Source organism: Lithobates pipiens, unplaced genomic scaffold, assembly GCF_037356315.1.
Source record: "Lithobates pipiens isolate NorthernLeopardFrog02 unplaced genomic scaffold, aLitPip1_a1.2 Scaffold_19, whole genome shotgun sequence".
Lineage (NCBI taxonomy): Eukaryota > Metazoa > Chordata > Amphibia > Anura > Ranidae > Lithobates > Lithobates pipiens.
The window spans coordinates 48,597,456-48,623,458 of NW_027507764.1; the positions used below are offsets into that span (position 1 = coordinate 48,597,456).

General features: G+C 44.2%; 1 protein-coding gene across 1 annotated transcript in view; it reads left to right on the forward strand.

Moving 5' to 3' along the window:
- The window catches only part of THSD7A (thrombospondin type 1 domain containing 7A), a 443,828-nt gene that overhangs the window by 324,259 nt on the left and 93,566 nt on the right, over positions 1-26,003 (forward strand). Inside the window, exons 11-14 of the mRNA XM_077490719.1 lie at positions 687-819; positions 9,794-9,897; positions 17,979-18,173; positions 20,046-20,309. Of these exons, the coding sequence (XP_077346845.1) occupies positions 687-819; positions 9,794-9,897; positions 17,979-18,173; positions 20,046-20,309 (696 nt within the window). The remainder of the gene's footprint in view (positions 1-686; positions 820-9,793; positions 9,898-17,978; positions 18,174-20,045; positions 20,310-26,003) is intronic.

The window sequence follows — 26,003 nt, forward strand, 5'->3', positions numbered from 1 at the left end:
AGAACAGAAACGGATAGAACAGAAAAGAATAGAGTAGAAAAGAAAACAGAAAAGAATAGAGTAGAATAGAACAGAAAATTATAGAATAGAACAGAATAAAACAGAAAAGAATAAAACTGAAAAGGATAGCAATAGAAAGAATATAACCTTCTTCCTAAATTCAAATTTCAAATAGAATAAATTCAAATTTGAATACCAATCCAATTTTTTCCAAATTCAGTCAAATTTAATTTCAACCGAATTGGAAAAATTCAAATTGAATTTGAAAATGAATAAACAAAATGAAACAAATTCTGAAAACGAATGAAACAAATTTAACTAAACAAAATTATTTAAATAACAAATTGAAATGAAACTAAACGGAACACATTGTTTTTTGTTCTGCACAGGTCTCGTGTCCCCTGTGGATGTTTTCCTCTATATTGCTGTTTTAGTGACAACACAAAATTGGGGATTTTCTTTCACTTTCAGTGATAACAGTAAACAGGACAAATAGAGGGTGAATCTCCCTAATGATGACACAGACAGGAATAAAAACCTAATAGGGGGTCTAACCCCTCTCTTCTCTGCCCAAAAGAGAAAAACAATTGCCTTTAGGTACTTCATTGCTTTGTCATTGTCTATTTGAATCCTGGTCAGAATGTGTTTATGATGTGAAATAAGCCTCCTGCGTTTTCTCATTTTAGGCGCTGTCACTGTCAAGAAGGAGACGCGGCACCGGGTCATTATCCAGTACCCGTCCTATGGCGGGCGAGACTGCCCTGACACTTTGTATGAAGAAAATGAGTGTGATCCCCCCGCTGCCTGTCACACATACAGGTGAGATGAGCGCGTGCCGAGATGGAGCCTTTCCTGCCAAGCCGTCCCACCTCCCGATCATTAAATATGATTCTGTTACCACATGCTGCAACTTGTCACCACTCTGTCAGCGCCGCGGTGCCAGGGACTGAGGAGGGAAAATTGATTTCCTTTATTAAATTTTCCTCTGCTGAGTAAATATTTTATTTGCTGTATTAAATTGATTTGGGCTCCCAGGAGGATATTAGAAATTAAAGGAACTGGAACAGCTTGTGGCATTAAAAGAAATAAATAATATAAAAAGTCTTGGATGGCCAAAAAAAAAAAGTGGGGGTAGAGATTTATTAAAGGGAATGGAAGAAAACAAAAATATGTTTGTGCTTTAAGATGTTCAAATGTGCCTGGAATGCCAAAATCTCTACTACTTGTGATTGGCTATTAGGAGATGCCTTTGTTTCCACCATCTCTTTAAAAAAAAAAAAGAATTCTCAAGATCATTAAAAATTAAATACAAGTTCATACATCCATGTCTAAATACTTGTATTAACCTCTTCAATGAAGCAGTATTGAAATGTAAAGAAATCCCTTTTTTACTCCTTGATTTTCAATGTTTCAGCTCCTCCCCAGACCTAAGCCCAATTTGTGAGTCTTACAAACATGGAGATTAATTGCCACTGCCCCCTGTTCAGTAACTGTGACTGGGGATGGAGGCATGTCACCTAGAGGGCTTCCATCCAATGCCCATGTTCCACCCCTCCGTCTTTTCATTGGTCACTAGGCTGCAGCCTCCTTGTATTAGTCTCCATAATAATGGTGCTTGTCTCCAGCACCGTGACAAGCGCTGTCACTAGGAATGTAGGAGGAGGGACAGGTTGGATCCCCTGTTCAGTGAGTGTGACTGGAGATGGAGGCATGTCACCTAGAGGGCTCCCATCCAATGCCCATGTTCCACCCCTCCGTCTTTTCATTGGTCACTAGGCTGCAGCCTCCTTGTATTAGTCTCCATAATAATGGTGCTTGTCTCCAGCACCGTGACAAGCGATGTCACTAGGAACGCAGGAGGAATGGCAGGTTGGTTCTCCTGTTCCACCCTCACTGTCTTCTCATTAGTACACAGATGCACAGTGTCTTTGGTTGCTAGGATGTTGACAGCCAGGCTGCATGGTGCCATTGGTTGCTAGGATGCAGACAGCTGGGCCGCACAAAGTAATTTTTGTGCCAGGACAATCGCGCAGAGCTTTAACCAATGACAATGTAAGGCCTGGCCAACAGCATCCTAGCATGGATGGGAATTGACATGCCACCCCCCCCCCCCCCCGCATGCCTAGGGATAGCTCTTTTCACAGGCAAGTGCATGGAGCTGGAGGCAAGTGCTGTCATTCAAGACTCATTCGTTTTTCACCTCATTGCTTGTTGTGTTGTTAATCATCAGTGGGGGATTATGCTGCCAAGCATGCTAGTTTAGGTTGGAGACCACAGAGAAAAACAGGAAAAGTTGCATGTACTATGTGGGTATCAGGAGCAACCAAGATAAATGTTAGTTAGATGTCTTCTTTAGATTGCTATACTCCTGATAATATTTTGATTTTGAGATGGAGAAACTGTACCGCTGAACTCCAGCCAGCTTTCAAAAAATCATGTGAGACCCCCACCCAAGTACATACCTCTCCCCCTCCAAGTTCCTCCCAGTGCAAAACTTTTTCTCTCTCAAATGCCTCCCATTACAGAGCTCTGTCCCTAGTACAGACCACAGACCCTCCTTCGCTTCCCACACTCCGCTTGTGTGCTTCCGTCAGTGCAACTGCTTCCTCAAGTCTGCCCCTTCAGGTACCAGATATTACAACCACATCTTGTAACCAAGAACCAGGCGAGACTAGCTCAGTTACAAAACTACAACATGGAATGATTTTTTTGGACAAGTATATAGGCTTTTTATACACTTGAAAAGTATGTCAGTTCCCCACATACACAATAACCCAAATATTTACCAAAAACATCACACAATGGGTTAGATAACGAGGTAGGTGCTACTCTTCCTCCTCTAGCAACTACTAGCTGACAATGATATAATTAACATGCTAATTAACACAGCACTTAAACCAGCCCAGATGAACAGACTGCCTGGCAACTAGGGTAAAGCAGAGTACATTATACATTATCCTCGGTATCAACACAGAACGCCTTATTAAACAGACAATAGCAGGAGACCCCAGTAGAAGACTCCTACCTATAATAGTGTGAGGCAAAGCTCATACAATGTTCCATCATTCTGGTACAGAGGAATTATTGTATCATAGATTTATTGAGGGATATTGTTGAAAAATATTACTGTCTCATCTGCAGTAATCCAAACTGCATCCTCATTGTCCATTAAGTGGTGATCCATTATTAGAGTATGATCTGATCTCTCCCTGAGCCTAAGTCAGAGTGCGAGAGGCTTGCTCCTAGTCCTCTCCAGAAGCCCATATTTTGGTTAAGTCCGTCACCCTCCTGTTTAGACCCCCCCTCCAATACAAACCTCTCAAACCTCTCTACCCCCCCCCCCACCACAACCGTCAGATCTCTCCCCCTGATACCGACCCCTCTGTTCAGACCTCCCCCCCTCCCCTCAATATACACCTCTCCCCCCAAATCAACCCCTCAGTATAGACATCTCCCAAAACACCCCTTAGTATAGACCACAGACTCCCCTCTTCAAACTCCCCCCCCCCCCCCAGTACAGAACCCTCCAGGTATGACCTCTGACCCTAGTACAGATTACAGACTCCCCCCCAATACACACCTCTCTCCCCTTACTATAGACCACAGCCCCCCCCCCCCCCCCATTCAGACTTCCCCTCCAATACAGACTAGACATGGGCGCCGTCAATAAATTTGTTTCGTTCTGTTCCGTTACAGTTCATATTAAAATTAATTTGTACTTCGTATTTCGTGTCCGAAAACCAATTTCAATTCGTACGAAATACGAATTGTCGTTAGGTTCGTTAACTTGTACGAACGTTCTTTACGATGAATTTAAAGGCAAAAATATATACCTCACTATGACAGTCGATGCTGATGGAAGTTTGCGGTTTTTATCCGAAATACGAAATTCCGTTGAAGAATTTCCTATCCGAAATACGAATTTTCGTTAGATGAGGGGCTCCCACCATCCCTGTGCTGTGCTGACTTCCTCCTGGGGATTTGTAAACAAAAGTTCGTAGTTCGTACAAAATTCGGACGCATGGCAATTCGTATTTCGGATCCTCCCGAACGTGCGAATTTAGGAAAATTGGTACGAATTTGAGATTCGTACGAAACGAATCGCACATGTCTAATACAGACCTCGCTGGCCCAACCACAGACTGCAGACATACCCTCCCCTCTCCAATACAGACCTCTCTCCCACTAGTACAAACCACATATTCCCCTGTTCAGACTTCTTCCCCCAGTACAGAACCCTCAAGGTCTGACCTCTCACCCTAGTACAGATCAGTGACCCCCCCCCCCCCCCCTTCTTTCAATACACACCTCTCTCCCCCAAGTCAACTGATCAGTGCAGACATCTCTCAAAAAACCCTCAGTATACACCTCTCCCCCAGTACAGACCTATCCCCTTAGTACAGACCACGGACCCCACCATTCAGACCCCCCCCCCCAGGACAGAACTCTCCCCTCCAGGTCAAACCTTTTTCCCCTAGTACAGACTACAGACCCCCCCCCCCCCCGCCCCACCAGTACAGACCCCTACCCTCTATGTTAGACTTCTCAACCTTCAGACCCCCCCCCCTCTCTCAATACAGATTCCTTCAAATCAACCCCATTATAAACATTTCCCAAAACACCCCCAGTTTAGACCTCCCTCTCCCCCTAGTACAGACCACAGACCCTCCTATTCAGACTTCCACCTCAAGTACAGCTGTCTCCCCTCTACAGAGACCTCTCCCCCTAGTACAGACCTCTCCCCCAGTACAGACCTCTCTCCCCCAGTACAGACCTCTTCCTCCAAAACGGACCTCTCTCCCCCAGTACAGACCTCTTCCTCCAAAACGGACCTCTCTCCCCCAGTACAGACCTCTTCCTCCAAAACGGACCTCTCTCCCCCAGTACAGACCTCTTCCTCCAAAACAGACCTCTCTCCCCCGGTACAGACCTCTTCCTCCAAAACAGACCTCTCTTCCTCCGAAACGGACCTCTCTCCCCCAGTACAGACCTCTTCCTCCAAAACAGACCTCTCTCCCCCAGTTCAGACCTCTTCCTCCAAAACGGACCTCTCTCCCCCAGTACAGACCTCTTCCTCCAAAACAGACCTCTCTCCCCCAGTACAGACCTCTTCCTCCAAAACAGACCTCTCTCCCCCAGTACAGACCATAGACCCCCCCCCCCCACCCCACCCTACACAAAGTCCACAGACCAGACGTCAGATACAACAGCAGGGAACATTAAATAGGACGTCTTTGGTGGTGCCATGTGGCATCAGAGGGGTCTTCCTCTGCCACTTTTTCCAAGATCTGAAGGTGGCCACTGCAGTACAGATAGCACTGCTCAATTACAGATTGCCTCAAAAAGGTCATTTTTGATCACGTTCAATTACAATATGGCTTTTGTAGCAATTGTATACCCTATGGCAGTGATGCGAACCTTGGCACCCAAGATGTTTTGGAACTACATTTCTCATGATGCTCATGGACAATGTAATTGAGCATGATGGGAAATGTAGTTCCAAAGCATCTGGGGTGCCAAGGTTCTCCATCACTGCCCTATAGTATTTTTTTTTTTTAATTTGCTATATTTTTTTTTTCCAAAAGTGGAGTTACCCTTTAAGTCCACACGTTGAACATACTGATGAATTTTCCAGTTAAAAGGTGTCAGTTTGATAACCAAAAGTGAACGACCCTCAAATTTTACTAAGCTTCATGGTGTCATCCGCATCAGTCACAGCTGGTGGGATCAAAAGGATCCGCCGCGAACTAAGCAGTCATTAACAGCGCTATAACGCGGAGAGGCGGCAGCTGAGAATCATACACAATAAATGACGGCGCTGAAGGTTAGAGAGGACAAATTACATCCAGAGACGAGGCAAATTTGTATTCAGTTAAGCGACGAAATTCTCGATCGCTAGCAAAGTTCATTATCGCTGTGTGAACTGAAAATGTTTTTAATGTGGCACCCACCCGAATATAAAACGCAAGGTGACAGTCGGTGACAACGCTATGGAAAGCGCCCAGGTTTAATTGGCTCGCTATTATTCCACATGGCTGCCATCTTGTCCCGCATCTCAGAACAATTACCTGTGTACAAGCTCTTCAAAAAATAAAACAAAAACAAAGGCTGTCTTTTAAATGTCAGGAGCTTTTCTTAACATAACCGATTCCATTTTCTGCCATTTATTGTCAAATTCTTCCGAGTCTGAATAATCAGAATGCATTTACATTTACAATTCGATAAGTAAATATGGGAATTCCTGCGTTTTCTGATGTGCTCACAAGATAAAGTGACAGATCCCAGACAGGAGCTTTTTCTCTCTGCGTTAACCATTTTTCAAAGGCTCGTTCCCATTACAAAGAATTATGTATTATATTATATTCTGTTTGTTTAAATCTTCACTGCTGGCAGGCCGTACGTAATGCTGGGAGCGCTCAAAGGAGGACTCCGCTCTGAAACTGCATGTGTAGCAGTTAGCAACTGAGGAAAATAATCCCAGATAATATATATATATTAGATTCTTTTATAGAAGATAACTCCAAACTTTTCAGTATTTTACAAATATTTGGGGGCTAAGAAAATCCCCATCAGAGTCCCCCCTTAATTCAGGGTGGCCATCAAAGTCCATTTCTTACATCAGATTACCCATCAGAGACCCCCTTTAATTCATGGTCCCCATCAGAGTCACCCTTACATCTGGTTCCCCATCTGGCCTTTACATTAAATTCCCCATCAGTGTCCCCCTTACATCAGGGTCCCCCCTTTAATCAGGGTGATCATCAAAGTTCCTTCTTACATCAGATTCACCATCAGAGACCCCCTTTAAATCATGGTCCCCGTCAGAGACCCCCTTACATCTGGTTACCTATCTGCAACCCCTTAAATTAAGTTCCCCATAAGGGTCCCCCCTTACATAAGGTTCCCCACCTTACAACATGGTTCTCCCTTACATCAAATTCCCCATATGCGTCCCCATTAGATTAATTTCCCCATCAGAGTCCCCCTTACATCAGGTTTCCCATAGGAGCCCCCCACCCCCTACATCAGATTCTCCCCTTACATCAGTTTCCCCATAGGAGTCCCCCCTTACATTAAATTCCCCATCTGGGACCCCCATTAGATTAATTTCCCCATCAGAGTCCCCCTTACATCAGGTTCCCCATAAGAGTCCCTCCTTACATCAGGGTCCCCCCTTACATCAGGTTCCCCATCAGAGTCCTGCCTTACATCAGGTTCCCTATCTGTGTCCCCCATACTTTAGGTTCCCCATCTGTGTCCCCCCTTACATCAGGTTCCCCATCTGCATCCCCCATTACATTAAGTTCCTCATAAGAATCCCCCTTACATCAGGGCCCCCATAAGAGCCCCCCCCCCTTACATCAGGCCCCCCCCCTCACATCAGGTTCCCTTCAAGAGTCCTCCCTTACATCAGGGTCCCCCTTACATCAGGTTCCCCATAAGAGTCCCCCCTTACATCAGGTCCCCCCTTTAATCAGAGTGATCATCAAAGTTCCTTCTTACATCAGATTCACCATCAGAGACCCCCTTTAAATCATGGTCCCCGTCAGAGACCCCCTTACATCTGGTTACCCATCTGCAACCCCCTTACATTAAATTCCCCATCAGAGTCCCCCTTTACATCAGGTGCCCCATAAGCGTCCCCCCTTACATAAGGTTCCCCACCTTACATCATGGTTCCCCCTTACATCAAATTCCCCATATGCGTCCCCATTCGATTAATTTCCCCATCAGAGTCCCCCTTACATCAGGTTTGCCATAGGAGCTCCCCCCATACATCAGAGTCTCCCCTTACATCAGGTTCCCCATAAGAGACCCCCCTTACATTAAGTTCCCCATCTGGGACCCCCATTACATTAAGTACCCCATCAGAGTCCCCCTTTACATCAGGCTCCCCATCAAAGTCCTGCCTTAAATCAGGTTCCCTATCTGTGTCCCCCCATACTTTAATTTCCCCATCTGTGCCCCCCCCTACATTACTCGGCTGCCTGTATTTGCCACCTTCCCAACCACTCTCATCTGAAATGCTGACAACAGGAAACCATCCCCATAATGTATGTTACGCCACTTGTAGTCTCCATCGGAAGTCAATGTGAACATGGTGACAACCTGAGAGCACAATTGGGAGTCAAGGTCAAAGTGTTGTCACCCTGTAACAGGAAACACCTTATGGTGTGATTGCCAAGCATTATTATAATGAAAGCTTTAGATTTAGAGAGACTGAAAATAATTTAGCAATCACCTTAACACATGCTGGATTTTAGTTCAGTGGGTTTTATCAGTCATGCCGCGTACACACGACCGGACTTCCCGGCAGAAAAGGTCAGACGGTCTTCCCGTCGGAGTTACAACGGACTTCTGACCGAATGGACTTGCCCACACACGAACGGACCAAAGTCTGTTGGTTTTGAACGTGATGACGTACGACGGGACTAGAAAAGGAAGTTCAATAGCCAGTAGCCAATAGCTGCCCTTGCGTCGTATTTGGTCTGTCGGACTGGCACACAGACGGACAGTTTTCCCGATCAGAATTTTTTCAGTCGGACAGATTTGAAACATGTTCTATTTCTAGGTCCGTCTGAACTTTTGAAGAAAAAAGTCAGATGAAGCCCACACACGATCGTAATATCCAACGGAATCAACCTTTTGTGCCGGAAAGTCCGGTCGTGTACACGGCATCAGTCATATTAAAGTGTTACTAAACCCACAACAGTAAAATCAGTCTGTATTGCAGTAAAGCATGCTTGTTATAATCACCTGAGGGGTTAATCCTCTGCATTGTGTAAAAAGGCCATTTGATCTTGTCTCCTCTGATCCCCACCCTCCCCCCTTTCTTCCACAGTCCCCAATCCATCTCCTGATAGTATAGAGCATTGGGGGCCCTCTACACATGCTCAGTTTGCTGTGTATTGCTAAATACTTTTTTTCTTGAGAGAGTGCATGTGATCAGCACTGGGCCAACCAGCACTGTCCAGACAGAGGGTCAGGGGTCCTGCAGTCTCATAGAACAGTCAGAGGAGAATGAAAACTCCTCCTACAAGCTTTAACCAGACACTGATAGAAGTCATAAGACTGCTATATACTGCTGATGAGAAAAGGTATTTAGCAGTTTATATGTACTAAAACAATTGCATGTCCATGTTCTGTGTACTGGGGGAGACCAGATATAGTGAATGCAGGCTCCTGGGTTTAGTAAAACTTTAAAGATGAGTTGTTGAGGCCAAAGCAGATACTTAAAGATTCTCTCATCCTTATTGGCTCTATGAGTACCAATGCCTAGTCTTTTTCAGATATTTTAATAAACTGAATCAAATGTCTTCTCTTCCAAAATTCCAGAATCCGCTACATTATTGTTTCTAGTAACACTTTGCAATCACCATTAAAAACATCTTTCCATCTGATGTCCCTACTGGCTCCTTCGGGTGGTGCAATGTCATCCAAATTTACCATTCCCTTTGGGAAATCAAAATATCTGATCTGAGAATGATGCCAACATCTAGGCAGCCATCGGTGCCTTTCTGAAGCCTCTTCCTCCCCTTCTTTGATGGCTGCAGCCGCGAAAAAACTAATTTTCTACGCCTGGATGACAAGGGTCCATGTGTGTTCACCAGATGGCCTGTTGTGGTGGCAGAGCGGTGGTATTTCATTAGAAGACCCCCTGCTGGTTCTGCCAACAAAATGAAAAAGTGGCCGTGTAATTGTACAGAGTAGATTATCATTTGCTTTAAATATTGAAGGCACCGGTGCGTTCATGATTTACTGACTGAGCCATCTACCACTTGTCTTGCCATAGGTGGAAAACGCATAAGTGGCGGAGATGCCATCTGGTGCCCTGGTATGTCAGACAAGACAGCCCTGGAGCGTACGAAACCTGCGGACCGGGACTACAGGCGAGAGGTACATTCATTTCAGTGACTGATATTATTTCTCTGCCATCCTGGAAGTAAATCTGGAAACATTTCTGGAAGCAACTCGCTACATTGTTGTCTTTTTATATCCATGTGTGTCTGTGTTTGTATATATATATATATATATATATATATATATAAATGTATGTGTGTATATACTTTAACTGGCAATTGTGCAGTCATGCTGTACATAAATGACATTTCTGTCCTTTTTTTCCCCACAAATAGAACTTTCTTCTGGTGGTATTTGATTATACGTTTCCAATTAAAAAATGTAAAAAAAAATGAATTTCTTCATCAATTTAGGCCAATATGTGTTCTACTACATATTTTTGGTAAAAAAAAAAAAAATCCCAAGAAGCGTATATCAATTGGTTTGTGCAAAAGTTATAGCGTCTACAAACTATGGGATATATACTGGAATTTTTTTTCCTTATTTTTTTTTATACTAGTAAAGGGCCGCGATCAGGGGCTTATAGCGGGACTGCGATATTGCGGCTGACAATCTGACACTTATGTTAAAAACCATGACACTAATACAGTGATCAGTCCTAAAAAATATGCACTGTCACTGTACTATTGACACTGGCAGAGAAGGGGTTAAACATCTAGGGTGATTAAAGGGTTAAATGTGTGCCTAGCCAGTGTTTTTGTGTGTACTGTGTGCTGCTTTTAATACGGGATGTGCTAGATATCATTCCCCTGCTCTGCCTTGTTTACACTCTTTTTCGCTGATCGGCGGGTGCCAGCAAACATCCATTGGTCGCCACCCGCTGATCAACTTCTGCTGTGACTAATCACGGCAGAAGGAGCGTGTGCGCCCCACTACCCAGGAGTGGCGGATCATATACTAGGTATGGGATTTGGCACAGAAGAGCCACTTTGCGGCCGTATAATGTCATTATCTGGTCGGCAAGCAGCTAATATTAATACTGATCTTGAAAGAAAATTACAATGTAACACTTTACATTCACCATTAAAAACATCTTTCCATCTGACATCCCTGGTGGCTCCAGCAGGTGGCGCAGCACTGTGTAAATTTTCCGTTCCCTGTGGGAAATTAAAATACAGTGGAACCTTGGTTTACAAGTAACGCGGTTAACGAGCATTTTGAAAGACAAGCAACTTTTTTGTTTTTTTTTATTCTGACTCGGTTTGCGAGTGTTGTGTAGCAAAACTAGCAGAATTCAAGGTAATGGGCGGTGCAGTACCGCATTTGGCCAGAGGTGTGGTGGGGTGCTGGTGACACTCGGAACGGTTCGGAGACGTTCTTTCCGAGCTGTCCCTGAGTATTTCTGAGGCTCTCCGGCGCCCCCCACCTCTGATCACATGCAGTATTGCATGTAATAATAGTCAATGCGGAATGAATTATCTTTGTTTCTATTGACTTCTATGGGGAAATTCGCTTTGATATGCTCGTAATCCAAGGTTCCACTGTATCTGATCTCGGAATGATGCCAACATTAAATTGTTTAGAGAAGTTGAAAAAAAAATGAAACAACTCAAAGAAATGAAAACTTTACATTAAAGATCCTGTATTAATTGAATGAATGTACCCAATAACAAATTAAAGTCCACAGAGATCAGGATCTCATTACAGTTTGTCTCTTAAAAGCTCATCTTCTTTAACGTAGGTGTAATGTACAGCAGTGATGGTCATCTGATCGTCATCTCCATCTAGCGACCTGACGTGCTCATGACTTAGTTCAACCTTATCCTACTACAGAGCATGCATGTGAAACCTCCAGAAACCTGCGAGGTGGCCCCAAGGTTTCAACTGCCTAGGGCCCTCCACAGAGTTTCATTTGGCATTGTTTCTATGTATAGTTTATAATTATATATAAATATGGAGGCGCCGTATAACTTACATATACAGCAGCAAGGTGGCACTGTGGCACCGGATCACATATCTAGTACATGATCCGACACTTCCAGGTAGGAGGGCATGCAGGCGTGCCGCCGACGGCCCGTTCCCGCCGTGATTGTACACAGCGGGAGCTGACCTGCGGGTATCACGGACTCGATGACCGCCGGCACCCGCTGATCATTCAGTAAACAAGCAGAAGGGCGGTCTGCCTATGTAAACAAGGCAGATTGCCGTTCTGTCAGTAGGGAAGGCACGGATCCTGTGTTCCTGCAAAGCAGGGAATAAGAATCCAATGCCTTCCCCTAGTAAAAGCACCTCCCAAGCTGTACAAAAATACTGGCTAGGCAGACATTTAATCCTTTGATCACCCCTGATGTTAACCACTTCCCTGGCAGTGTCAGTAGTACAGTGACATTGCATATTTTTTAGCACTGATCCACTGTATTGGTGTCACTGGTCCCCAAAAATGTGTCAGGTAGCGTGCCATTTTTTTCGCCGCAATATACCAGTCCCGCTATAAGTCGCTGATCACTGCCATTACTAGTAAAAAAAAAAAAAATCCTAAAACCTATCCCACAGTTTGTACACACTATAACTTAAAGATATAAGCATATTGGGATTTTTTATTTTTTTATTTCTAAAAACATGTAGTAGCAGAATACATCTTGGTCTAATTTGACAAAGAAATTCGATTTTTTTTTATTTATTGGATACGTTTTAAAGCAGAAAGTAAAAAATATTGTTTTTTTTTTTTTTACTAAAAACATGTAGTATCAGAATACATATTGGTCTAATTTGATGAAGAAATTACATTATTTTTTTATTGGATATGTTTTATAGCAGAAAGTAAAAAATATTGTGTTTTGTTTTTGTTTTTTTAAATTGTTGGTCTTATTTTGTTTATAGCACAAAAAACTAAAAATGCATAAGTCATCAAATACCCCCAAAAGAAAGTTCTATTTGTGGGGAAAAAATGACATAAATTTTGTTTGGGTACAGCATTGCATGACCGTGCAATTGTCAGTTAAAGTAACGCAGTGCCGTATCACAAAAAATAGCCTGGTCAGGAATGGGGTTAACCAGGGGTAGGCAACCTTGGCACTCCAACTGTGGTGAAACTACAAATCCCATCATGCCTCTGCCTCTAGGAGTCATACCTGTGATTGTTGGGGTCTTGCCATGTCTCATGGGACTTGTAGTTCCACCACAGCTGGATGGCCAGGTTTGCCTATCACTGGGTTAAACCTTGCAGAGGTCAAGTGGTTAAAGAGTAAGTTCACTTTTACCAAAAAAGCTCACTATGCTGTCCCATATGGGCAGGGCCGCCATCAGGGGGGTACAGCACATACAGATGTAGGGGGCCAGGGTGTCCCAAGGGGCCCCGTCCCTTGGGTTGCCCAGGTTGCAGGTTGGCACCTCTGCTTTGTTATTTTCCTTTCTGGGACAGCCAGTGGGCAGACCCTGGAGAATGTTGGTTGTCAGGTCTGGGAGGGCCCAGGCCTAAAGCTGTGTAAGGGGCCCCAAAGTTTCTTATGGCTGCCCTGCATATGGGTATAGCAGCATGGTATGCTGAACCTACCTACCAGCCAGGTCTTTCATTCCAAATCTGCATGATAATGAAGCCTTCTTCCACAGCCTGTGATGGCTTGGTCCCAAGTTATTGTAAGAACTAATTAATCGTTGGGACCAGTGCCCCCTAGTGACATTGGAAAGAGTGCCGCCCTTTTCTTTTAGGACAGATGTGCAGTGTATATACTCTTTGCAGTTGCTGAGCCCATCATAGATGACAGGAGAAAGTACACATTGCGCATGTGCAGCCCAAGTAAGCAGGACGGTGCTCCCTCCTGTAGCACTAGGGGGCGCTGATCTTTACTGCCCTTTGTCACAACACGTGGACATGGCGATCGGGGATGGTGGCAGTTTGTCCACCAGCACCGCAGAGCCACAAAACACTTTATATTACAGCACTTTTTTTTTTTGTTTATATCAACTTACAGGATGTACGTACGTCTGAAAAACGAAAAAAGACATACCGCTTGTAAATGTTTATTAAAATGTCGACAAACACGATGATATTAATTAGAAATTGTATCGCCTGCCAATTCAGCGTAATCTGTTTTGACGGAACTGGTTATGTGTTAAGAACGTGGTCATGAAAGCGTGTTTGTGTTTTTTATTTGGCAGTGTGAGTATCCATTACAGGATTAATTGGCGAGCGTTGATTGCTGCCAAGTGTCTATGTCTTCTATTTAGCGCCAAGAACCAGAAAATAGAACGCGGGAATTGTTCTTTCTCATTTTTCACTGTAGCAACTCCAAGTGCCTTTCATATTTTTTAATTGATTAAAAAAACTAAATACTCAATGTGCAAAAGTGGAGTTTTAACAGCCAAACAGAATTCTTCTTGAATTGTTCCAAAAGGTGAAACCTGGATGGACACTCATGCTGCGTACACACGAGCGGAATGTCCCACAGAAAAAGTCAGGCGGAAGCTTTTCTTCATATATTCCGATCGTGTGTATGCTTCATTGTAAAATCCGGACGGACCTAGAAATAGAACATGTTCTAAATATTTCCAACGGAACTGATTCCTATCAGGAAAACCGCTCGTCTGTATGCTGTTCCGACGGACCAAAAATGACGCATTCTCTGAAGCAAGTATGAGACGGAAGCTATTGGCTACTGGCTATTGAACTTCCTTTTTCTAGTCCCGTTGTATGTCACCGCATTCTTGACGGTCGGACTTATGTGAGATCATGTGTAGGCAAGACAGTTTCAGCAGAATTCCGTCGGAAATCCGTCGGAAAAACCTTCAGAGTTTATTCCGACGGGAAAACATTATTTTCATTTTTCTAATTGGTCAAGAGGCTTCCTGACCAGTCTGATAGATCTGGGGGTGTTCAACAAAGAAAGCAGAACTTCAGAATCGTACAAGGACAGAAATAGCATATTTGATAACATGTTTGTCCCAGTCCCTGCCCACACTTCTAGACGGCACCACCTAAATTACACCGACTTTCAAGGCGCTTTGCCCAGATCACGCCTACTTTAAAGAGGTATTGCACAGAACACCTCTACTTTTCATGTGGTTCCATCTAGATCAGTGTTTCTCAACCTGGGTTCCGTGGAACCCTAGGGTTCCTCCAGAGGTTGCTAGGGGTTCCTTCAGCATTGGGCAATTTCTGCCTCTCAGATAAGTTCCCACTGACACCTTTGATCTTTTTAACTATCTGTAAGGAGGTAATTCTTCCCAATGACCACAAGTGTAAGGACCATTCTTCCCACTGATATCACACTAATGTATCATGAGTTGTAGATTTCACATTTTTAGCAGGGGTTCCCCGAGACAGGAGAATTATTTCAAGGGTTCCTCTGTGTTGAAAAGGTTGAGAAAGGCTAGATCATGGCTACTTTTCAACAAATTTGCCCCATCCCACACTTAACATGCCTGCCTATTAGATAGCCCCACTTAAATCACACCCACTTTTAAGGCATCCCGTCCAGATTACACATACTTTTCAGGCATGCTGCCCAGAACCTCTCTACTTTCCAGGCGGTCCCATCAAGATCATGCCCACTTTTCATGTGTTCCACCTAGATCATTACTACCTTTCAACAAATGTGTCCCTATCCCACAATTGACATGCCTACCTATTAGACAGCCCCACTTAAATCACACCCACTTTTAAGGCATCCTGCCCAGATTACGCATACTTTTCAGGCATCCTGCCCAGAAGCCCTCTACCATCCAGGCGGTCCCATCCAGATCATGCCCATTTCACATGTCTCACACCCAGATCATTGCTACCTTTCAACAAATTTGTCCCGGTCCCACACTTAACATGCCTGCCTATTAGATGGCCCCACTCAAATCACACCCACTTTGAAGGCATCCTGCTCAGATCATGCCTACTTTTCAGGCATCCTGCCCAGAACACCTCTACTTTTCAGGCGGTCCCATCCAGATCATGCCCATTTCTCATGTGTCCCACCCAGATCATTGCTACCTTTCAGCATGTTTGTCTCCATCCCACACTTATGCCCCATACACACTATCAGATTTTCAGCTGATTTTTTCCTTCAGGTTTACCAAAACCATGTAGTAGAAAGGCCTGCCTGATCGCATACAAATTAAAACTCCTAAGGTTTGACCTCATATTATATGATTTTGGTAAATCTGAAGGAAAAACTCAGCAGAAAAACTTATAGTGTGTATAGGGCTTTAACATGTCTGCCTATTAGACGGCACCGCTCAGATCACACCCACTTTTAAGGCATCCCGCTCAGATCATGCCTACTTTTCAGGCGTCCTGCCAAGAACACCTCTACTTTTCAGGCAATCCCATCCAGAGCTTGCTCACTTTCCAGGAGGTCCCGTCCAGATCGCTCCTACTTTCCAGGCAGTCCTATGCAGATCACGCCCACGTTCCAGGTGCCCCCCCTCCCTAATTATGCAGAGACCTACTAGTGGTTGCAGTCTCCTCCATTAATACCCTTCTTACTCCTGTGCAAGCTCAGTGACTCAAAGGGAAAAATTTGTGGCCTTGGCATGCAGGCTGGAACAGTGTTCCTACATGCAGGACTGTCCCTGCTAATCCTGGACAATTGGCATCTAAATACTGCCACTCCATACACAGGCCAATGCAATATAGAATTGGACTTCCAATTCCACTTCTTCAATATCCGTATATTAATATGATTGAGTGGGAGAGGTAAGATGTATCCCCGGGCCGGGACAAGGGGTGGGCAGGAGGGACGGCTGCCCCTGGCGCAATGGTTTATTGCAGGGGTAGGGGGCACCCTGACCCTAACCCTAAGCGAAAGGGGGCGCAGTTTGGCATCTTTGCCCTGGGCACTGGGTGACCTTGTCCCGGCACTGTGTATCCCCATACACATGACTCTGATGGGCAATTATTCACAAATCAGGCCATTTTATAATTAGCATCTGGGCTACTTTACCAATTTTAGGCAGTTCTATAATGATTATATATAATCATAATCAGTACAGGAAAGAACACAGCAGCCTGGCACTTCAGCAATCTGATTCTCCCGAACCCTCCCCCCACCCCTTCAGTGCTCTAATCAATGGCACTGCTGAGTGTGAGCACTTTTGACCGAAGCAAAGGTGTGAGGGCCAAGGTATTTGAACCACTGGAGACCAAGACTGTTGAGCTCCATGTTGAACAGAGGTCTGGCCCTCTAAGGTGCTGTTAGCACAGGGTATTTAACCCTAGTTGCAGCAAACCATTAAAAAAAAAACACACTGTACTGATAGACGTGAAAGTTGGCTCCAATGGATCTAAAGTGGTCTTTCCTTCAGAGAAGCAGATCCATAGTTGAAATATGAGGCTGGGACTTTCATCTGAACAAATGGAGCCCATGGACAGAAAGGGGACTATCTAATGACTTTCGGGTGCAGATGGAGTAATCTCTTGCACTGTGTACCAAGACAATCAAATTAAAGTCCCGACCTCCTCTATATCAATCCACCAGAGCAGGTCGGGACTTAATTGTCAGGAAACGTGACACTGCAGATAACTACGCTGCACCCCAAAGTCATTTAATAGCCCACTTTCTGTCCCACTTGTCTGTTAGTCTTCATCAAGCCTTAACACAGGTCCCTAAGTGCATTCTGTCAGGATTCTATTAACATTGGCTGCTCATGCCCTGAAGAAGGGAGCAACTTTACACCTGAAACACGTTGGGTACATGAAAGCTAAGTCAAGCCATATATTGTTACTTCTTAGGTGTGAAAAGAGGAGTACCTGGTACAAAACTTCAACTCTTTTTTTTTTTTTACATTTACTGGTTAAGAACATCAAATACATCCTATGTGTTTAGGGTGGAAAGATTCCCCCCTTATTCAGGGCTTGAGCAGTCAATGTTTCATGACGGAATGCACTTAGGGACCTGTGTTAAGGTTTGATGAAGACTAACATCTCTTGTTGCATTAAAGCCAGCAGATTGCATATATTGCATGCAGATTCACAGGCACCTAACTGCACCAAAAACACACATATATGAACAGGGCCGTAGAGTGATCAGAGTTGGCCAAAATGAGAAAATGCCGCTCTTATCTCTTCTCCTAGTGCCTGAAGCAATGCTTGATTTACCTGGTTGATGTTTATTTTAACTGACAGCCTGTTATTGCATCTCCAATACAAATTCAGTCGTTCATTTCTTTGTGATCTTTCTCGCTTGCAGCTATAACGTGCCGCCGACAAGATGGTGTACAGGCAGAAATCACGGAGTGCCTCAAGCATGCAGGTCCTCTCCCGGCCTTAACTCAGCCTTGCCAGATACCGTGCCAGGATGACTGCCAATTTACCAGCTGGTCCAAGTTCTCTTCGTGTAATGGAGATTGTGGCGCAGTTAGGACTAGGAAACGTGCTCTTCTTGGTATGCTGATAATCATGAATATGTATTTTATTGACAATTGTGCAAGGAGTGATGCTCTCCTTAAAGCAGAACTCAAGGCAACCAGTGGCTAGACTGTTTTTTTTAGGTTATTGTTGCTGCCTGTGTCCTTCATGTACATTTGGGGGGGTCATAAAGGAAATTATTGCATGGTTCTGCCTACTTTCCCAAAATGAGGAAGAAACCCCTTATTTTTTGGACATGTAATGGAACTGAGACAAGAAACCCTTTGTGTTTTAGGAAGACTTAACTGTGTCTTTGGGGTGTAGCGCAGACAGCTACAGGTTGCGGGTGGTACCTCTATCTTGTCCCAGGTTCACTTTTTCCCACAGTGTAAGAGCAGTCAGGCACATAGTAGCATCCACACTTCTGGCTGAATAAGTAGTCTAGGGGGTTGCTTTTTCTGAATTTTTTGCAGTGTAACTTGGCTAGGGCATAGGGAACTGTGGCCTACTTCGGAATGTTGAACAGAAGTAAGATGACTGCCTCTCTTACCATTTACTCCTTCTTGAAAAGTCCCTTAGCAACAGCTCTGGTGAAATGGACAGCACTGGGGCACAAAAGCAATTTCCCAGGCTGGGTGAACCTCAGTCTCAGTGCAACAGCACTCTCCCAGATCCTGCTCTCAGGTCTGTACTCGGGATAGTTGGGGCCTTGCTGGCTCTTGGTGAAGGTGCAGGAAAGCCTGGGGGAGCCTGGGACACAGCAGCCCTCCAGGTTGGGTGCTCTTCCTACTGAACAAGGACCTTGATTGATGGAGCTCCAGCCTATTTATGTTCTCTCCAGCCACCATCTGAGCACACCCCTTAGGGATTGGCTGGGACCTCATAAATATTCAAACAGCCTACTCTGCCGGTTCCTCCCTATATTCTGGGTCTTTCCAGAAAGCAAGGAGAAGCAATCGAGTGTGCAGCCAGTGGGACCCTAATCAGCCCAGCTCTACTGATTAAAGAGGAGCAGAAAAATAACTAAATTTACCTGACAGCCTAGCACCTAACTAGGAGGGTGCTACAGGGGATTTAAAAACCCCAAGAAATTACCTAATATGCTGCTGACTTCTTGCGATTCTTGGAAACTAATGCCATACATTTTTACTCTTAAAACACTTGTGAGATACCTAATGTCCAAACTGCCATTGTGACCCTACAACCCTCCTGGCAATATGTTCCCTCACTTTAAAAAGGGGCAGCAGATGAAATGAAAGTGACTACCGTCCATTGCTGATGCAGGGAAAGAAAACTGGTCACTTACCCACCAACCCCCAGCAGTATGTACCCACTTTTCTTCATTACTGTGTCTGCTTGGAAGGCTATGGATGAACTTCTTACAGCACAGGTTCTTCATTACTAGCCAAGCACTTGTTCTTTGGGGGGTGTGGAAGGGGGTCCTGTGTAAGCTTCAAGAAGTTAGATTGGAGTTTACAAAAGACATTCTATACCCGGTCCCAAGGGATGTACAGAGTTGCATAGGCGCGGGGAAATGTGTGTATACACTGTGGGCGGGAGGGAAGTTAAAGAAGAAGTAAACCCATCCATAAAACAGTTTCATTTCCGGCACGTGATAGAAATGTAAGACTCCCATTGGTTGTGCTCTCAACCAAACTGTCAAACCATCCAATGGCTGGTGTCATTACTGATCACATGTGCAGCATTATGGCAGTTGTAGAATAAACAGAGGCAAAGATGGCAGCTTCCTTGGCTGAAAACCATAGGAGGGTTTACTTACTATTTCACTTATTATTTTGACTTGTAGGGTTAAAGGAAAAGTAAATTTATGTTGTTCCTTAAAAAAAAACTATCCCAAGCACTCCCAATTAAACCTTTTATTATTATTGTTTTTCTTTTTTATATGCAGGAAAGAGTAAGAAAAAGGACAAGTGTAAGAACCCCCAGCTGTATCCACTGATGGAGACCCAGTTCTGCCCCTGTGATAAGTACAATGCTCAGCCAGTGGGGAATTGGTCGGACTGTATTCTACCAGAAGGAAAAGTGGAGGTTCTTCTGGGAATGAAAGTACAAGGAGACATCAAGGAGTGTGGACAAGGGTACCGCTACCAGGCTATGGCCTGCTATGATCAGAACAACAGACTGGTGGAGACTTCCCGATGTAACAGTCATGGTGGGTGCATTTGTATTGCATTAGAATGATCTTTCCCTAAAGCCCAAATAAACTTTCAGTTTAAATCAGAAGAGTACATTTAAGGCGCAGCAAACAAAAGTTGTGCAAAGTTCATTTTCTTTAGCCTGTAACAGAAAACCAGCATGCTGCAGAGACAGACCTTTGCTTTCTACGTGGAAGCAGTGGTCTCCCTGTAGAGGTCCAGCACACACCCCCTAAAAAAGTCCAGTTTACCTTATGTGTACCTAAACCTAATAAAATCAATGAAATATGCGATTGCATATGTTCACATAATCTTTTTTTTTTTTTTTTGTGGATTTCAATGAACTCATACTAGCAATGTGTGTATTGCCAGGCAGTCCCTTTCCCAGGGCAACACTTACTTGGTTCAGCCTCACTTTTGTCACCATTTCCTGTGCACTCCCAACTGGGCTACAACAGCCATGCCAACACATGTTCTGCCATAGTACCCTCAGTAAATATTTGACCTTTGGAAACAGCTGAAGTTCCAACAAATAGTCTACAGAATGTACAGGGAGATAAAACATAACCAAATTAGGGAGGAAACGTTATAATTTTACCCAAAAAATAATGCAGTCCTGTATTAATTATAGTGGTCTACAAAACTAGTAGTCTTTTAAGTTTGGATTTATTTTAAAGTGAGTATCAGGCTGGGTACACACCGCTGCGGCAGCGAGAACCGGATGTGATTCGCACCGCACTGCAGTGCAAATCACATCCGATCTCTGTGCGATGCGAGTTCAGCCATACAGATAGTATGGCTGAATTCGCATCGCACCCGCCGCAAACTCGCACGGGACCCTTTTTTTGGTCCGCAGCAGAATCGGATCGCACTGCGATATGCGAACTGATCTGGGGGTGTCATTAACATTTCACTGACACTCCCAGCAGTCCGCATAGGGCAGTGTGAACTGCCGCCGGGAGGCATGCGATGTGGGAAAACGCCGCGGATTCGCGTCGTTCCCGCATCGCTCCAGTGTGAACCCAGCCTCAAGAGCTGCAAAGGCTGTTCAGTGTGGTTGTTAAATGGATCCACCATGCTTCAAAAGAAGCCTACAGGTACTTATTTTTTGGCCCACATGTCTGAGAGTTCAAGAGGAAGTAAACCCTGATGAGTTTACTTCCTCTTTCATTCCCTGCAAAGGTAAAGCATAATGGACTACTATGCATTGCATAGTGGTCCATTATGTGTCACTTACCTGACACAGGAGCCAGTGAAGTCACCGCTGTCCCCTGCAGTCTGGTGCATCCATCTTCTAGGTGGGTCTCGCTGCTCCGCCGCTGTCATTGGGCGAAGCCGCGATGACGTCACTCCTGTGCATGCGCACGGGAGCCGCCACTCGCGGCATATCGCCGTTGACAGCGGCACGCTCAGTGTGCCTGAGCGCCGCTGTCTACGGCAAATATCTCCTAAACCGTGTAGGTTTAGGAGATATTTCTTGGACCTACAGGTAAGCCGTAATCTAGGCTTACCTGGAGGTCAAAGTGGTTTGTAAGGGTTTACAACCACTTTCAGTAGCATTGTAGCACTGATTTGTAAAGTTCCTGTAATTACATTGATCTCAAGCAGTCTCCTTCACAGCTTCTCTCTCCAATCACACCTTTAGCATGTCTCTGACATTCCCCTATAACACTACATATACTAAATATTATCTACAGCCCCTTGGGTATGTCAGGGGATGCAGTTGAAGCCTCCTATATTTAGTATGTGGATCATCACTGTTCCATAGTTTTCATGACTATGGACCTTGCTATAAAGAAGCCCATTTGTTGGGTGAAACACGTCAGAGCAGTAGGCTCCCAGAAGAGTTTTGTCCAAACCACCTAGATCAAAGCTTAATGAGAACAATAAATACATGTAGAATGTGGCTACATCTTCTTCTTTATGTTAGCATTGTACCTGGGGAGCAAAGACAAGCTCTTGCATTCAGCTAGTACCCATTGATCAGTAAAATTAGCCTGTGTTACTCAACTTTTTTTAACCCAGAGGAACCCCTAAAATTTCCAGGTTTCGGGGGAACCCTTACCTAAACCAACAATTGGTGGTTAATGACAAAAATGCCCTTTGTATTGTGGAACAATGCAACCCTTAAAGTGGTGACCAGGATACCTCCCTTACAGACAGCTTTGTAGGATAACTGGTGTCATGCTGCTGCCTTTGCCAAGTGGTGCAGGTCCTGGAACCATCCTGGAACCATGCAGACACCATCAAATGAGAGGTCGATGAGCCACAACTCAGGGAACCCCTAACAACCTCTGAAGGAACTCTGGGCTCCATGGAACCCTGGTTGAGAATGGCAGAGAGTTAGCATGTAGGACATAAAAAAAATATATATTTTGCTTATTTCAGGAGGTCATTGTCCAGCCATTCTTAACCAGGGTTCCATAGAACCTTGAGGCTCCTTCAGAGGTTTCTAGGGGTTTATGGAATTGTGGTTGATTGACCCCCCCTATCTGACAGTGCCTGCCTAGTTCTGGGGCCAATGCCCCATGCTGTTGGCATCATTTTAGCTGTCTGAGAGGGTGGTATTCTAACCACTGCAAGGGGGGCAATCTTCTATTGACAATGAATGTAATGGACATTTTGCCCAATAATCCCCAATGAATCAATTTTAGAAAGGCATGAAAATGATTTTAACGTGGTCTTAAACCTCTGAAATGAAAAATGAACAAAACATTTCCTTTAGTGTGTACATGCCTCAATACAAAGCACCTGGTGTGGTTCCTACCTGCTCTCTCTTCTCTCTGTGATCACTTCTGACATCCCAGAATCCCAGGGGACAGCCCCGCCATCCCTTCAGCACACAGCAGGTGATTGACAGCCTCAGATGTGTATGTTTCCCTATGAGACTGTATAAAGGGGGGTATCTTTTCCCTTCCACACAGGTCTCAAATTACACTCAGCTCGCTGCTATGCTGTGCAGTGTGTGACATCAGATCCCCGACCCTTGCCTTCTGAAGCTCCAAAATGCTGTGTAAATATGTGCTATAGGAAAACTATAAGGAAAGCTATAGGAAACCGTGGATTAGAGATTGCTGCAGATAAACAGGTACAATTTATTTAGGAGGATTCGTTTAATCTCTGTTTATCACCTGAGGCCAGTCATTAAACTGGGTATATGGAAGGGTTTACAACCACGTTAGGAGTTCCTTTGGGGTAAAAAAAAAAAAAAATGGGGAAAAACTGACACAGCCACATTAAGGGTTTAAGTGTTGATGGGCTTTTGTTAATGGTGAAGAAGCTTCTGGGATAATTTTAAATTCAATGACAGGTGTATGTATGACCTTCATATGACCTGCATCAGTTTGGTTTTGCTTTTTTTTTTGTATGATAATCCAAAACCCATCTGATGTAAGAGCCTGTCTACACATGTCCTAAGTGCTTGTTTACACTGGTGTTGTCCTATGAAGAGTGATCCACGGTAGATCACTTTTCAGAGGTCGCTTGACAGGTGGTAAGTAGGCAATATGATGCCTCCTCACCGCATGTTGTAACCCAGTAAATGGCGCACCAACAAGCCACAGCCTCTTGCTTGGCGGCACATTCCCATTAGTTTTAAATGGGTTGCGTTCAGCTGTAATGCAGTCTGCCAAATGGAGCGGGACTGCTAAAAAGCACTAGAGATGGTTGCTGCTCCTCTGGACCAGATCTTGAGTTATCTCATCCACATACCAAACATAAGCAGAAGAGGGCGCCACCATTTACGTGTAGATTATTTGTTAAACTAAAAACAAAATTGCACCCACTGCATTATGAAGAAGGTCATCATATTGTAAACCAAGATGAAACCATCCGCTCCATACATGGTTCCATTTGGTTTACAATATGATGACCTTCTTAATAATTGAGTACAATTTTGTTTTTAACCTCTTAAGGACCGCCCAACGTACATTTACTGCAGCATTTTCTTAAATGCAAAATCACGTAACCTGTACGTGATTCCTGTTATCGGCTCTAGGGCGCACCACCGGAGCCGCGCTCCCACAGATGTTTTGGAACTACATTTCCCATGATGCTCAGCTACACTCCAGAGTGCAAGAGCATCGTGGGAAATGTAGTTCCAAAAAATCTGGGGAGCCAAGGTTCACCATCACTGATCTATATTAAAGGGGTTGTAAAGGGAATTTTTTTTAAAATAACAAACATGTTATACTTACCTCTACTGTGCAGCTCGTTTTGCACAGAGTGGCCCCGAACCTGCTCTTCTGGGGTCCCTCGGCGGCTGTCTCTGCTTCCCACCGCAAGTACTTCTCACGTTCATGCGAGCTCCCTCGCATGGGGAGAAGCACTTGCGGGAGCGCTCCCGTGATACAGCCGGCGGCTATAGCCGCTCACTGTATCACTCGGCCCCGTCCCCCAGTGCGCCGCATTATTGGATGTGATTGACAGCAGCGCGAGCCAATGGCTGCGCTGTTTTCAATCCATCCACTCCAGCCAATCAGCCAATCATAGAATGCATTAAGGTGAAAAAAACTTTTACCTTTACAACCCCTTTAAGTATATTTTTGCATTCTTGTTTTCTATTATCTGAAGCCCCCGCACTCCCTAACATCTACACATCCCGTATTATCCAGAGAATTATTTACCCGGAGAATATGGCTGTGCAAACGCTAAAAGCAATCGCAGAAAAAAAAAAAAATGCCACAAACCGGCGTTTTAATCTTCCCCCTTCCCGGCTAATAATATTGCAAAACTCCTATAAATTAGTGTGTAAAGAGCTGCAGCAGCTCAGCCTGAGTTGAACCCGCAAATCCAGAAATTAATTTTCTGTAATGATTTATACCGCTGATTAACTTCAAGTAAGCCGAGCGGCGCTGCCCTACATAAGGAGATAAGGCAAGATGCGCTTCCAATTAATTATGCATGCTCCCCGTATAATTTAATGTTTCAAACAAGTAATAAAATGTTTTATTGGATTACATGGGGAGATAGCGCTCTCTGATTTCCGTTTTGATATATTACATTTCTGCCGCAAAAGATGATACAGTTTTTCTGCTGGAAAGGAAAAAAAAAAAAAAAGGAGCCATTTGTATCTGGATAAAATGGAGAAGACGGATAAAGGAGGCGGGTTGTCTTTTTAATGTCGGCTATTTTTGGGAAGATAACGAAATATTAACATTTTCGTCAAATAAAATCCATTATTAGTTCTTTGTTTATTCAAATGCCGCTGATGATAGGCCTGAAATGCTGATACTGTAGATCCTGTCCAGAGCTTACAGAATGGAAGGATGAAGAGCCGCTGCAACAGTAATGAACTTTACCACTATATTTCCATTTTCTTCCTTCCTTTAAGGGTAAAGCAATACAAAAAGTAATACAGTGGGTTTAACCGCTTCAATGCCGGGCATTTTCACCCCTTTCCTGCCCAGGTCGGTTTTCAGCTCTGTCGCACTTTGAATGACAATTGTGTCGTCATCAACACTGAACTCATATGAGATTTTTATCTTTTTTTTTTTTAGACAAATAGAGCTTTCTTTTGGTGGTATTTAATCACCATTGGGTTTTTTATTCCTTCATAAACAAATTAAAAATGTGAAAAAAGTTTTTCCTAGTTTCTGTTTCTAAAATTTTGCAAATAAACAATTTTTCTCCTTCGTGATGGGCACTGATAGGTAGCACTGATGAGCAGGAACATGGACAGTCTCCCAGAACTGGACAACTGTGCTGTAGCC